This window comes from Mauremys reevesii, linkage group 13 (assembly GCF_016161935.1).
Source record: "Mauremys reevesii isolate NIE-2019 linkage group 13, ASM1616193v1, whole genome shotgun sequence".
In the NCBI taxonomy this organism is placed as follows: domain Eukaryota; kingdom Metazoa; phylum Chordata; order Testudines; family Geoemydidae; genus Mauremys; species Mauremys reevesii.
Genome location: NC_052635.1, coordinates 45,995,899 through 46,009,133, shown reverse-complemented (window position 1 = coordinate 46,009,133; position 13,235 = coordinate 45,995,899). Strand labels below are relative to the sequence as shown.

Here is a 13,235-nt window from a genome sequence, read left to right as displayed (position 1 = left end):
AAATCTAAAGCTTTGCCACTACCCCGCTACCCCGATATAACGCCACCCAATTGAACACAAATTCAGATATAACGCGGTAAAGCAGCGCTCCGGGCGGGCGGGGCTCCACACTCCGGCAGATCAAATCAAGTTCGATATAACGCGGTTTCACCTATAACGCAGTAAGATTTTTTGGCTCCCGAGGACAGTGTTATATTAAGGTAGAAGTGTATTAAATCTTTCCAAAGGGTTAAGGCAGCAAACAAAGGACATTTATTTCCTACCAAGCCCCAGTCTAGGTTTCCAATGACATTCCCTTCACTTTGCTAACACACCAGTCTATGCTCATGTGAGGGAAAGCACCCTTGGCTTTCTTCTACCACCACAGCACTAGGGAAATAACTTCCTAAGATATAACCTGATCAGTGTATTGCCAAAATTTTGGAAGGATTGGCAGTATTTCTTTGCATGTGTGTGTGGAGGGCATGCGGAGAAGAGGAAGAGGATTCTGTTCATTCTTGGAGTCAGCTTTGTGCTTTAGCTGTAACAATCAGACACAGACAAGGAGATGCATTAAGCCAGCAGCACTCTTTCAAAAATATTTATTAGCTTATTAAAGTGACCTGTTGTTGCTGCTGCTGCCAGATCAAGTTGATAGAAAACCCACACTGCAGGAATCCAGCCCCTTTAACACTGTCTCTAGCTGAAATGTCACTTTCACACACACACACTACTTTTACAAAAATAAGGACAGTAGCGAACCTCTCAGCGAGCTGAATAATCAAGAGTATTTGATATTTGAATATTCTATTTGCATATTCAAACCTTGCAGCCCACAAAATATCCTTTTGGACACACTGGGAGGGTACAAGAACACGCAGCCACACTAGATAAGGCTCATTGGCTAGATGCTTCTGATAAGAGGTTAGCAGAGACATGGAGATGATTAGATTCCACAGTTAACACCTGCTAAGATGGAAGAAGTTCAGATGTCTCTTAGTGCTATTATTTAATTGGTTTCTCTGCATACTCAACAGTACAACTGTGCCCCTGGACATCATCTTCACAACCAGAAGGGCCACAAGAGTTTCCTTTTTTTAAAAAACCCAAAAGAACAGATTTTTGAGAAAACAGAAGGAGACCCTAAATCCTCAGAAGATACAGATTTTCCACACCTGTCCCTGGATGGAACCAAAACCTTTAATAACTGTCCCCACTCCCGCTCTCAATGATCAGACCTGGGAGACCAGCTTCTCACTCACAATGAGGAGACTGCACATTTGGTAATATTGAGATACTGCATTTAACTACCCAACCCAACATTATGTGCAGAAACCAGCAACAAGGGTCACTTGGATCAGCCCTGTGACTGACACACATCAGAGGACCTTCTCTGGTCCAAGGCTGCTTTACCTCAACTGTCATGCACATTTTTCATGCCCAGTTATGCACTCTGTACCGGCCCACCCACCAGCTTCCCAAACTGCCCTCTGCTGTGAAGGGGAAGCAGCAGACTCCCTAGTATTGTTGGCTTACGTGCAGTATTGAATCATGCCAGAACTCAGGAGTGCCCCTTGGCCACTTACCCCTTAGCTTCGGGTCAAATGCCTCATCATCTACTGTTTCCTTAACCTTTCGCTACTTTCTGCTCATTCCCTGTTCTCTGGCCCTGCCCACATCTGCTTCTCTTGACGCTCTGTTCCAGCTGAGATGTCTAGAGACGATGCAGAGCTAGTGAACTAGACATGAAGATGACATGTGTTCCAGGAAAACATGGGAGGAAAGTTTTATATGTAAACCGGTTAATGGGTCAGTGCGATTCATTTCCCCCCCTCTTTTTTGGTGGTCTCTCTTTTTCCCTTTCTTTGGCTCAAACCTCATTATTACTCCTTTTAGCCAATCTACCTCGGAGTCTCAGTTCCCTGTGCCCTCTTTATACTGTTCCCTCTTCCCTCAGCGCAGGCAGAGAAAAGGCAGTTCAAGCCAGAGTACGTCACAAAAAAATGTCCCTCCAGGCAAGTACCCTTTTCATTTCTGCTCTGGCTCTTCTGCCACTGTTGTCACCTCGATGGTGGTGGTATGTTCGTCCGACGCCGTGGCATCCTCAACGGCGCTCGACGGCACCGTCACAATTGTGCTCCCGCTGGGAGCCATTTGTGTTACGTTCTGTATGGTGGTGCCTAGTCCCGGGAGGGTGAGCAGCTGAAAAGGGCTCACCACTTTCACCACAGTGCTACCATCTTGTATGGCTGCCGTGCTGAGGACTGTCAGGTTGGAAGCGTCAGGATGGATCTCAACGGTGTTGGGGAAACTAGAGCCTGAGGAAGCCAGTACAGTGTATCCTCCCAATAACGGAGAGGCTGGGGAGCTGGCTGAGGGAGCCTGAGATGTACTTTTCCCAAGCACTGAGGCTGGAAGGGCAGACACCACTTTGCCGATAGGGAGGTTGGCAAGCTGAGAGACAGGCACTCCTGGGGCCAAGGCAATTTGTGCTGACTGGGTCAGGACTTGAGAGGTGATAGCAGCTGGCCCAGATGTGGCCCTGGTAAGTCTGGGGCGTTTTAAAGGTGCTGGGATGGAGACTGGAGTCAGAGTCATCAGCACGTTGTTGAGATGCTGCGATTTGTGCTTCAGCTCCTTTGCTCGCTTGCGGTGCTCGTCACATTGCTGCTCCAATGCTAAAAACAAGAGACCGTAATGAATGTTAGTACGGGTACTGTCCAACCTCCACCTAGCGTAAGCTTCCCAGTGGCCATCTTCCTAGTTAACAGCATAGTAACAACTGAAGTACCATAACCAAGGCAATGTAGCTAATTCTTTAGCGTCATTCCAAGCTAACCTGATCTAGCATGCATTGGCTTAGCAAAAAAAAAATAAATGTACTTTCCTACAAAGTAAAACTCCAGGACAGTATCAGCGATGCTAACAGAAGAACACTGAAATTCCAGTTGGGCATACCTGCTAAATCCCGTGTGTATTGTTCTCTTGAGCGATCCATCTGGCACTTGTGGCTAGCTAGAACTTTCTTTACCAGGTCCAGCATGCCGAAATTCTGGACTATGTTGTTGAGTAAGACAGCATCTTAAAACAGAAAAATAAATACTGATTGTTGAGGAGAGAATCATTCCCTACAAAAAGAATTTACCTTTGTTTTGGTAAAACACAGATATGCCAAAGCAGCAGTTCTCAAACTGTGGGTCGGGACCCCAAAGTGAGTCGCAACCCCATTTTCATGGGTCACCAAGGCTGACGTCAGACTTGCTGGGGCCTAGGGCCAGGGCCGAAGCCTGAGCCCAACCACCTGCTGGATGGCGGGGCTCAGGTTACAGGTCCCCGACCTGGGGCTGACACCCTTGGGCTTTGGACCTCCCACCCAGGGCAGTGGGGCTCAGGCAGGCTCAGTCTTCAGTCCCCCTCCTGGGGTTGTGTAGTAATTGTTGTTGTCAGAAGGTTTGTGTTCCAATGACGTTTGAGAACCGCTGCACTAAACTGACATAGCCAAATCTGTTTTAGGGTAATGCAAGAGGTCAGAGTTTAAGAATTCATTAGTATTTATGCGTAAAATACTGAGACAGGAAGGGTGGGGAGAAGCATCAAGGGGTGATTAAGAGACAATGTTTGGGAAGAAAGGACTAGAGATTGATAAGAGAGTTCCTGGGACACATAGTTAGTTGCTATCTGGACAGCAAGCACTGCTGACAGGCGGCCCAAAGCGTGGTCAGAGGAGAGAATTGCTTTCACAGGATACAAGCTAGAAGCCTTTTTCTCCCCCCCTTTACCAATGCTGAAAATGCCTTCTAGCTCAGTTTATGGGAAGCATAAATCTAGATGAGTTTAGCAAACAATTACTTTTATTTTCATTCTGTTTTCTCAGTGCTTGTATTAAACCTTGTGGTTAAGATGACTGTTGTCTGAGTAATTTCACACAGACATCCCCAAAGAAAAGAAAATCCCATAATTGAAGGGCAAAGAGTTTCTCAAAGTGACACTGCCCCTCAGTCTCAGACATCCCAAAATACAAAGCAGTCATATTAAATTATTTTTTCTATATTCAGTGACATGTGTGAGTGGGAAGGACAGTCAGTTTCCTTCAATCTCCGACTACATCACATGGTGTGTCACCTTCTAACGATGCAGCGCAATGAACTGCAGAAACGGACTCAAATTAGCAGGGCACGTGCACAGATGGCAAAGCCAGTGGGAATCTGTTTGCCAACTGCTGGAAACAAATTTTTACCACAGACTGCATTGCAGATTCTAAGGAAACTATCTTGCACCACTGACGCACCGTCCATAGCAGCCAGTTATTTCCAAACCCTACCCTGCATGTGAGCATTAAAGGGATGCCAGCAAAATGAGCATAATTCATTCTGCTATAGTTAAGACTAGCTTTTTGTTTGAAGTTCAACTCTAAGTGCTCGAAAATCTACATGGCTACTTGGATTGCCTTGAAATATGGTTTGCCTCATGGGCCACAGGGTTTTGTTAGCGATCCCAAATTTGGGATAATCTGACCAAGGAGGTTTCAAGATACATCTCCCAAAACAAAAGTTGAGAGATTCTGGCAACTTTTTTGGCTCACAGACAAAGCTCAACAAGCGCTCAGATCATTGCATGAGGTTCCCCCAACAGAGTGCATGGCACCCACCAGCCCTTTGTGGGAAATCAAGTTACACTGCTATTTCAAAAAGCTTTTGCTTCTCATCACAAGCCGCATGTGCTTATTCTTGCTCCTAAGGTATTACACTGAGCATGTGCAGCGTGAGAGGCTAACTATCTGGAAAACTACTTCCAGGTCACAGGAGTTCTGAGGGAATGTAACCTACACTGAATCTGATCTCCATCCCAGGCTTTGTGAGTTCAAATCCAACCTCGGAAAGAAATCTGAAGTGAAAAAAGCAGACATGTTGCCCAATCTGCTTCTATCAAAGGGTTTTTTTTTATTTTGGGGAATTGTAATCTGAATATAGCAGAATATTCAGAAGGTACTGCAAATATTTTCCAAAAATAAAATAAAATACACATGTCAATGCACAGTGGGAGAGGAGGCTGATTAGGGGTGCAAGAGTAGGTGGGAACAGGAGAAGAGGGGTTTGGTGTGGCGCCAGGGATGGGATAAATGGGAATGGGTGGCAGGGGAGGGAAGAGTGATTGAGGGGCTCAGATAAGGGGTGGGAGGAGGTATTGGGGAAGGGAGAAGGAAGTGGGTTGGAGAATGTGAGACGTAGCAGAGAAGATGGGGGTTAGCCCTCAGTTCTCCCATTCAGTATGTGTGCTGGGATCTGCGGGAGCCTTACACCTCTGCAGGGGTCTGAGCCCCTTTCCCTGCCCCTGTGTGTTCTGGGATCTAGGGGACCTTGCTTCTCTTGGGGACTCTGAGTGCCTCTCCATACCCCTCCATGTGAGCTGGGATCTGGGCTGGGAGGACTGAAGGTAACCATGTCAACATCTGAAGTCCATAAGGTGAATAGCTAAAATACATAACATGCCTGGGGAGGGAGCCCGGTTTGAAGGAGGGGCGAACTGGATGAACATGGCTAGGGAAGCCTGGCTGAAGCAGGGTCAGAAATCTCAGCTGGAGGTGTGTAGTGGGAGTGGGCCCAGCTCAGTGTACAGCCAAGGTATACACAGCTCAGTGTATAACCAAGGGAGCATATGGCCCTCTTGTAAGCTGCTGCCCGTGATATGTGTACACAGCAGCATAATGCAGGAGATGGCAAGGAGCAGCTTCTTAAGTGTTAATGGCTTCTACATTGCCAACTAATGGCTTAATGGGATGGTGCACTGGAAGTGTTGGTGGGGAGGAGGGGACTATGTTTTGCAGGGAATGGTGAGGCAGGGGTTAGAGAAAGAGAGACACACCAGTCTTCTCTCACACACTTAAGGTTATTGTAACCCCTATGCAACCTTAACTCTGCCCCCCCTGGAGCTGGCATAAGCCACTGGGCATTATCTGCATGCACTCCAGCTGCAGTCACTGTGTCAGGTGTAGCTGTATTGAATAGTGGAAGAATAAGCTGGAGCAGCTTGGAAGAGCTGTGATTGTGATGTGAGGAGATCTGGGTCTGAGTTCCCCCATGCATATTATCAAAGGAAAGAGGTGCATGTGTCACAATCATTTCAGTGCAGAATCATCTCGGGTGTCAGCAGCAAGATGGGATCTGAGAGCAGTCTACGGATCTAATGATGGAGAGGGGAAAATATAGGTTTAGGTGGCATACTGCATGCACGTGATAAGGGTTCTAAAGGGTCTGAAGTGGCTGTCAAATCTGACAAATGTGGTACTCTGTGGGAAGAAGTCTCTCAATATTTCAGCGCAGGTAGTGCTTGTCCACTACAGTAACAAGGCAGAGTGGGAGTGTGTTATGGGTGCTGTGGGGCAGTGCTCAAGGAGGGCAGAGTTAAGGCTGTGTGGGCCTTTGCCTTAACTGTATTTCCTGGTTTTCAGAAGACTGAGTTTTGCTGAACTCAACGTTCTGGGAGGGCATGAGCTATCATCTGGCAACCTTAACTCTGCGTTCACAAAGGTTTTTTGCCATTTAATAATAATAATCAAGACACAGAGATGTTGCTTATTAGCTCCTGCAATTAGGCTTTTACCACTGAGCTGTAAGGGAGGATCCTGGACCCGCTGCTGTAAGCCCTTCATGGTCTCCACAAGCTCCTGGTGAAACTCTTCGATCACTTCTTCCAGCAGCCCTGCATCCTTCAGACCTCGCCAGAATGCAAACGTGTCATCTAGGGGAGCAGCAAGCACAAGAGAACCTCAGACTACCTGGAAAAGGCTGTGGGGGGGCTGAATGACTGATACATCACCATGCCTTATTGTGAGGTAAAAGGGGTGTGCACATCCAGCAATCCTATCGAAAGGCAGGAGCTCACTCTAGACTTTGTTCTGGTGGGGTTTGAAGCAGAAGACATTCTATCTATAGGCAGGTGGGGATGGGGCAAAACCCCGTACGAACAGGCATCCCAGGGCAATGGGGGAAAAGCCAAGTCAATTGCGTAGCTTTAAAGGAAGAACATACTTTCCCCTATAGTCCCCCCAGTCCTCATATCACACAGGACTGATCCTGCCCAACAGGGCAGAGAAGCTGCAGAAGAACCATGTGAGTCACTCTGAACCCTGAGCCAGGAGGACTGAGGCAGAGCTCCTTCTAGGAGTCTCACTCACTTCTCTTCCACAACCCAGCACAGGCAACTGGATGCTGCACCACAAATCCCTATCCCATTTGGGTGTCACATGTTATCCTCCATGATCCTTCTTAATTCTGCTGAATCAGAGACCCATGGGAGAAATCTCAGGACTCACACCCAGGCTCCTTTGAGGGCAGTGGCCAGAATTTGACCCATGCTTGGGTATTCTGACACTTGGAAGAAATTTCATGCCAAGACGACGTTGTGGCCACACTGCAAACACAAAGGACTTAGTCCTACACTACAATAATCTAAAGCTATGGCAAATAAATACCATGAAGATCAGGCAGCTGAGTATGGGAACACCTACAGGCAGAAACACTTTTCCTACTCACCCTATCTTTTCTTTCTCCTCACCTTCTCCCCCTACATCCCTTTCAAATGTAGGTAGCCCACATGGAGTATGACAGGAGATATTGACAGCATTGTGTCTTGTGGTTTTCCTGAACTGTACCTCCAATGCTAGTGGTCCAATCACTGGCTTCCTCACAAGTTTCTATGGTGATTGTAGCAGGAGATCCATTTACTGCAACCAAGATCGAAAAGGAAAAGAAAACACAAGTCATGGCTTGACAAGTCTTGCCACATAGCGTCAGGTTGTCCCTGCATTATATACCCACTCACTATGTTACATGCAAGAAAACAGGCAAGTCCATGCAGTACTCAATATTGTATGAGCTTATCTCCTCCATCTGAAAGCCAGACAAACAGAGACTATGAAGTGGGATTAAAAGTCACATGAGACCATTGTGTGAGCTTTGCTTACCTTTCCATACAGCCGGGCAATATCCTGGGCACTATTTACACAACTCTTGCAAAATTCTCTTTGCCTTGGGGAGAGTAATTTCTTTATTATAATAATAATAATAATAGAAAAATTAATGAATCAGAGGGCTGGCAAGTAGAATTTGTATCTGGTCTGGTAAGTGTTCAGGGCAACTACCTGGCTTGTTGCCAATCTACAGGACATGGAAGAGACACAAAATTCTTAAGAGACTGCCTCTGACCCAGGGGCGGCTCCAGCGATTTCGCCGCCCCAAGCAGGGTGGAACACCGCGGGGGGCACTCTGCCGGTCGCCGGTCCCGCGGCTCCGGTGGACCTCCCGCAGGCACGCCTGCGGATGCTCCACCGAAGCCGCGGGACCAGCAGACCCTCCGCAGGCACGTCTGCAGGAGGTCTGCCGGAGCCGCCTGCCACCCTCCCAGCGACCAGCAGAGCGCCCCCCGCGGCGTGCCGCCCCAAGCATGCGCTTGGCGTGCTGGGGTCTGGAGCCGGCCCTGCTCTGACCTGTGGTTTGACAGGCCTGAAGACTGAACTGACCTCATCATTCCTACAGATAATACACACTGGGATACTGTTCTACCCTTGCTGCCTCCAGCATATATGACTGTGATCATACTCCCGCCCAGACACACGTGACCTCTGCTCTCCATAGCCCTTTCCAATCTCTATGGTACTGTTACTATGGAGATGAAGGAGTCACATGTCAGTTGAGTTGCCAGGAGGCTGTCAAGCTGCATGCAGGAGCTGTACAGCTCAAAATCTGGGCCAGAGATGCAGTGATCATTCTGGGAGCACTAGAATGCTCTCCTGAAAGACAATAGCAGTTTGTAACACTCGGTAGTTTTCAAATAATTCTTTCCCTGAGGACTTTGTTCCTTCCACTCTGCAAATTTGGTTTTTCCCACTTGTGCCAAATACAGCCTGACACCAACAGTGTGGAACCGTTCTGGTTTGCATGTTAACATCCTGGATTATATTAATAGGATTGCTCACAGCGACAAGGGTTAGAGCCACACTGTGGGGTGGAACTACCACTGAAATAAACAATGGGTTACACATGTACAGCAACCTCAAATACTAGCCCAAAGCTTGGAATTCAATTGTTAAATGCTCTGGGCAGAGCCAGCACAAGACTACAAAAACAATTTTTGCTTTTCTCCTGCAAAAATCTATGGTTATCAGATTTTTCTGTTCTTTTTTTTTTGTGTGTAAATTCTCAGTGGCGAAAGGATTTGCAAATATAAGTATTTAGAAATAGGAGAACATTTCCACAGAACATTCCCTGCTTAAGGCAAATCAAATTTAGAACTTAAACTCTATAGCAATGTCCTTTTAAATTCATTGTTGTAACCTATTTGTGTGAGATCTGATAGAAATTTGTAGCATTCTATGGCTGCATTTAATCTTTCATCAGACAAAAGCAATAAATAATTCAGAAACGGAGCCTTAAATGAAAATATCTAAATTATTCAGAAGGAAGTCAGTTGCCATCTTTGAAAGAAAGTGCAATAAAAGGGTCCCCAAATCCAGCATGCTGCGACACAGAAATCATGCTCATCTCTGCAGCCTACTGCCATGAACTCTGAGGACAGCTAGCAGCTGATCAGATGCTGGCACTGAAGGATGACCACATCACGGGGGGACTACTGCGTTCCTGCAGATTATCTGGAGGCCACTACTTTGGCTATGCAGTTCCTAGTAAGCCAGGATGCAGTATGGGTAACTCTTTAGAATGAATATCATTCTTACAGAGTACCCGAGTGATTTCCTTCCAGGCAGCTACTGCTCTGCCATGCAGCATTACAATGGCTGCTTCTGCATAGTTCCAACATGGGAGACCCAGCAACAGGGGAAGGGGGAGAAGTGAAGGAGGAAAAAGATAACAAGAAAAAACATGATAGAGACAACAGTAACTGCATTCATAAGGAAGCAGTAATAAAGAGCTTTGACTCTTAAGAGCCCCAATAGCGAGGGCTGTGGAAAGCACTCAACATACCATCTGCAGAGGCAGGGGTGAGAGGAATATACTCTGTTGACGTCTGGCTGGTCAGAGACACTCTGGCTCCGGTCAGGTCAATTTTAGTGCTTCGGCAGGTGTTTGAACAGACCTTGGTATGTTGGTAGAAATCCAGCTCTCCAGAGTCCATGATCTTCCTGCAGCACAAGGAATGAGCATGAACACACACTTGTACCAGTATGTCACAGACACAGTGAGACAGATCACTGAAAAACAGCTCCCCTTCTGAAGTTTTTAACTGCATTTCAAACACGTGAACCTCTCAAAACCCTGCATGAATTAACTCCGCACTTCAGTTTCTGCCCTTCTTTTCCCTTAAATTTAAGACGATTCCAATTGGCCTGGTGGAGAGGAAGCAGGACATGAGATTGCCCTGCAGGATAATCAACTGCTGAAGTGCCCTCGGGACTCCTGCTCAAGGGGCCAATAAAGATCAGAGGGACTGGCAGAGGTAATGGGCCAAGAGTTGCTTCTCTTTTCTCCCTATTATACAATTCTGTTGGGAACATTAACCAAATTAGTGGCCCATTAATGAAAGTGTGAGAGAGTAAGTCTACTCTGACAGGAAGAGAGGGGAAAAATTGTTTACCAACAAGACAAGCATTTAATCCCCTTCTATACAGCCTTTACATGTGAGTTTAACAACTATACCACTCACTAGAGCTGAATAGCATGCTAATACATTGTGAATAGGGCAAAACCGTGTCAGCATATCCACACTCACAGATATATGCCAGCGCTTTGAATACAGGAAGCATGGTGGGTAATGTCCCTGAGTCGATAAGCAGGAGGTTAGAAGCACTGATGGAGAAGTTAGTCTGAGATTTATTGGGAATCAGGTTCAAGCACACAGAGTTCTCTGCCTACTGGCTGAATGCCCCGCAGAGGGGTCAGTTAGAAGATATTATGCTCAGCTGAGGAAGGGAGAGAAAGTGGAAATTGAGCCACAATGGGCTTCTTTTGACAAACTACAGGCTTAGTTATCAAACAGGAAGAGGAGCGGGAGAAGGACAAAGGAAGATCTTAATCTGGTCCTATTGGACATCTAATGCCAAACAAGTCCCCCCATCATCACAGAACCTCTATAAAGTATGGCACAATGACAGCCTCAAATTAACAGTGAAATAGCAGAAAGTTGGTTTCCCCTTCATCACCCATTCATCTACCCCATGTCCTGGAGACTCTCCCTCAGTGTAAAGAAGGGCTGGATGTAGCTCCTTTTGGAATCTAAAAAGGAGATATCTCAACTCAGCAAAAGGACATTACCAGAGTGGCACAGATGGTCTCCTCACCCCTAGGTACTTCTAGTACTCTGAGATGTAAACAGCACAGTCTGACAACTTGTGGCCATTAAAGATCTCATGACACTATTTGTAAGAGGAGATTTGTAAAGTCTGACCATAGACTTTAAGGTCAGAAGGGACCATTATAATAATCTAGTCTGACCTCCTGCACAATGCAGGCCACAGAATCTCACCCACCCACTCCTGTATCAAACCTGTGACTGAGCCATTGAAATCCTCAAATCATGGTTTAAAGACTTCAAGGTGCAGTGAACCTTCTAGCAAGTGACCCGTGCCCCACGCTGCAGAGGAAGGCGAAAACCCCCCAGGGCTACTGCCAATCTGCCCTGGTGGAAAATTCCTTCCCGACCCCAAATATGGCCATCAGCTAAACCCTGAGCATGTGGGCAAGACTCACCAGCCAGCCAGAATTCTCTGTAATAACTCAGATCCTACCCCATCTAACATCCCATCACAAGCCATTGGGCATATTTAGTGCTAGTAGTCAAAGACGAATTAATTGCCAAAATTAGGCTATCCCATCATACCATCCCCTCCATAAACGTATCAAGCTTAGTCTTGAAGCCAGATATGTCTTTTGCCCCCACTACTCCCCTTGGAAGGCTGTTCCAGAACTTCACGCCTCTGATGGGTAGAAACCTTTGTCTAATTTCAAGTCTAAACTTCCTGATAGCTAGTTTATATTCATTTGTTCTTGTGTCCACATTGGTACTGATATGAAGATAAGGAATATAACAGATAAGGAAATTAACAATTGCCTTTCCTCTGCATTTCCAACTGGATAGTGTATTCTCTTTACTTCCTGTTCTAAAACTGTGGTGCACTATTGCTGTGTGGCTGTTACACAACTGCCATGTACCACCTAGAGGCAGCTGCATATCACATTGTTGCCCTGGGACTATGACAGGTAGTGACAGTCCCTCATTTCTTAACCACCTCTGCCTACCTACAACAAGGAAAATACTTACATAAAACTGATCATTGGATGGACAGACAGTTATTGGGACAAATTTTCAGTGTATTCAGTGGCACACATATCCACTCAGTCGCTTAACAGCTGTATCAGAGCATATGGAACATCCTCCTGGATTCTCGCAGAAAGAAGAAACCATGGCCATCCAGGCACATATACAAGCAAGCAAAAAGACTAACCTGAGCATGATCCCATTCATCCGGATTGCTCGCTTCCAGTCCTTCAGGGTTGACTTGCCAGCCAAGTGGACAAACTCTTTGGGACTAATTAGGTGATCATCATACTGCAAAGGGGAGAAATGCAACATGGTGTGAGGCAGCAGGAAAAATGTGGCCTTGTTCCACATGAGAGGACAGGCATATGTTATACCAGGGTGCATAAACTGTATTTAGCACTGTGCCCAGTGACAAAGCAGAACGACCCTGATGGCCAAGTTTTAATATTATTGTTAAAACCAAAGCTGGGCTCATACCAAAACTCCTGATCTGAATAACCTCAAAGTTTGACAGGACTCTCTGGGCTAGGCCCATCTCTAGTGAAAATCACCCACCAGGATATTGTGATTACACTGAAATATATCCTAACAGGAGCCAAGAGTCTGAACTTTAGCAGAAATTGGTTTCAAATTCTTCTCCTAGCCCTGTACATACCACAAAGCATCAGACAGGAAGGCCATACAAGCAGGGGCGGCTCTAGGCACCAGCAAAACAAGCTGGTGACTAGGGCGGCAAAATCTAGGGGGTGGCAAAAGGCTGGGGCCCCAGCTCATCCTGCCGCTGCGAGCCGAGGAGCGGCCCGTCCCCTGCAGCCGGGGGGGGGGGGGGGAGGCTGGGCCGGCGGACCTGCCGCCGTCATGCCTGCGGGAGGTCCACCGGCGCCCCGGGACGACTGGACCTGCCACAGGCATGACTGCGGACGGGGCGCTCGTCCCGCGGCTCGGCTGGACCTCCCGCAGGCATGACTGCGGCAGCTCAAGCGGAG

The 13,235-nt window shown here is 47.0% G+C and overlaps 1 protein-coding gene across 3 annotated transcripts in view; it reads right to left on the bottom strand.

The window, feature by feature from the left end:
• Positions 1–548: 548 nt before the first annotated feature.
• The window catches only part of GMEB2 (glucocorticoid modulatory element binding protein 2), a 40,139-nt gene continuing 27,452 nt past the window's right edge, over positions 549–13,235 (bottom strand). For all 3 annotated transcript variants that reach the window (XM_039499360.1, XM_039499359.1, XM_039499361.1), the window contains 6 exons: positions 12,434–12,537; positions 9,957–10,114; positions 7,631–7,702; positions 6,580–6,717; positions 2,938–3,060; positions 549–2,657 (listed from right to left, as the gene is read on the bottom strand). In XM_039499360.1, the coding sequence (XP_039355294.1) occupies positions 2,008–2,657; positions 2,938–3,060; positions 6,580–6,717; positions 7,631–7,702; positions 9,957–10,114; positions 12,434–12,537 (1,245 nt within the window). In that variant the 3' untranslated portion in view covers positions 549–2,007. The remainder of the gene's footprint in view (positions 2,658–2,937; positions 3,061–6,579; positions 6,718–7,630; positions 7,703–9,956; positions 10,115–12,433; positions 12,538–13,235) is intronic.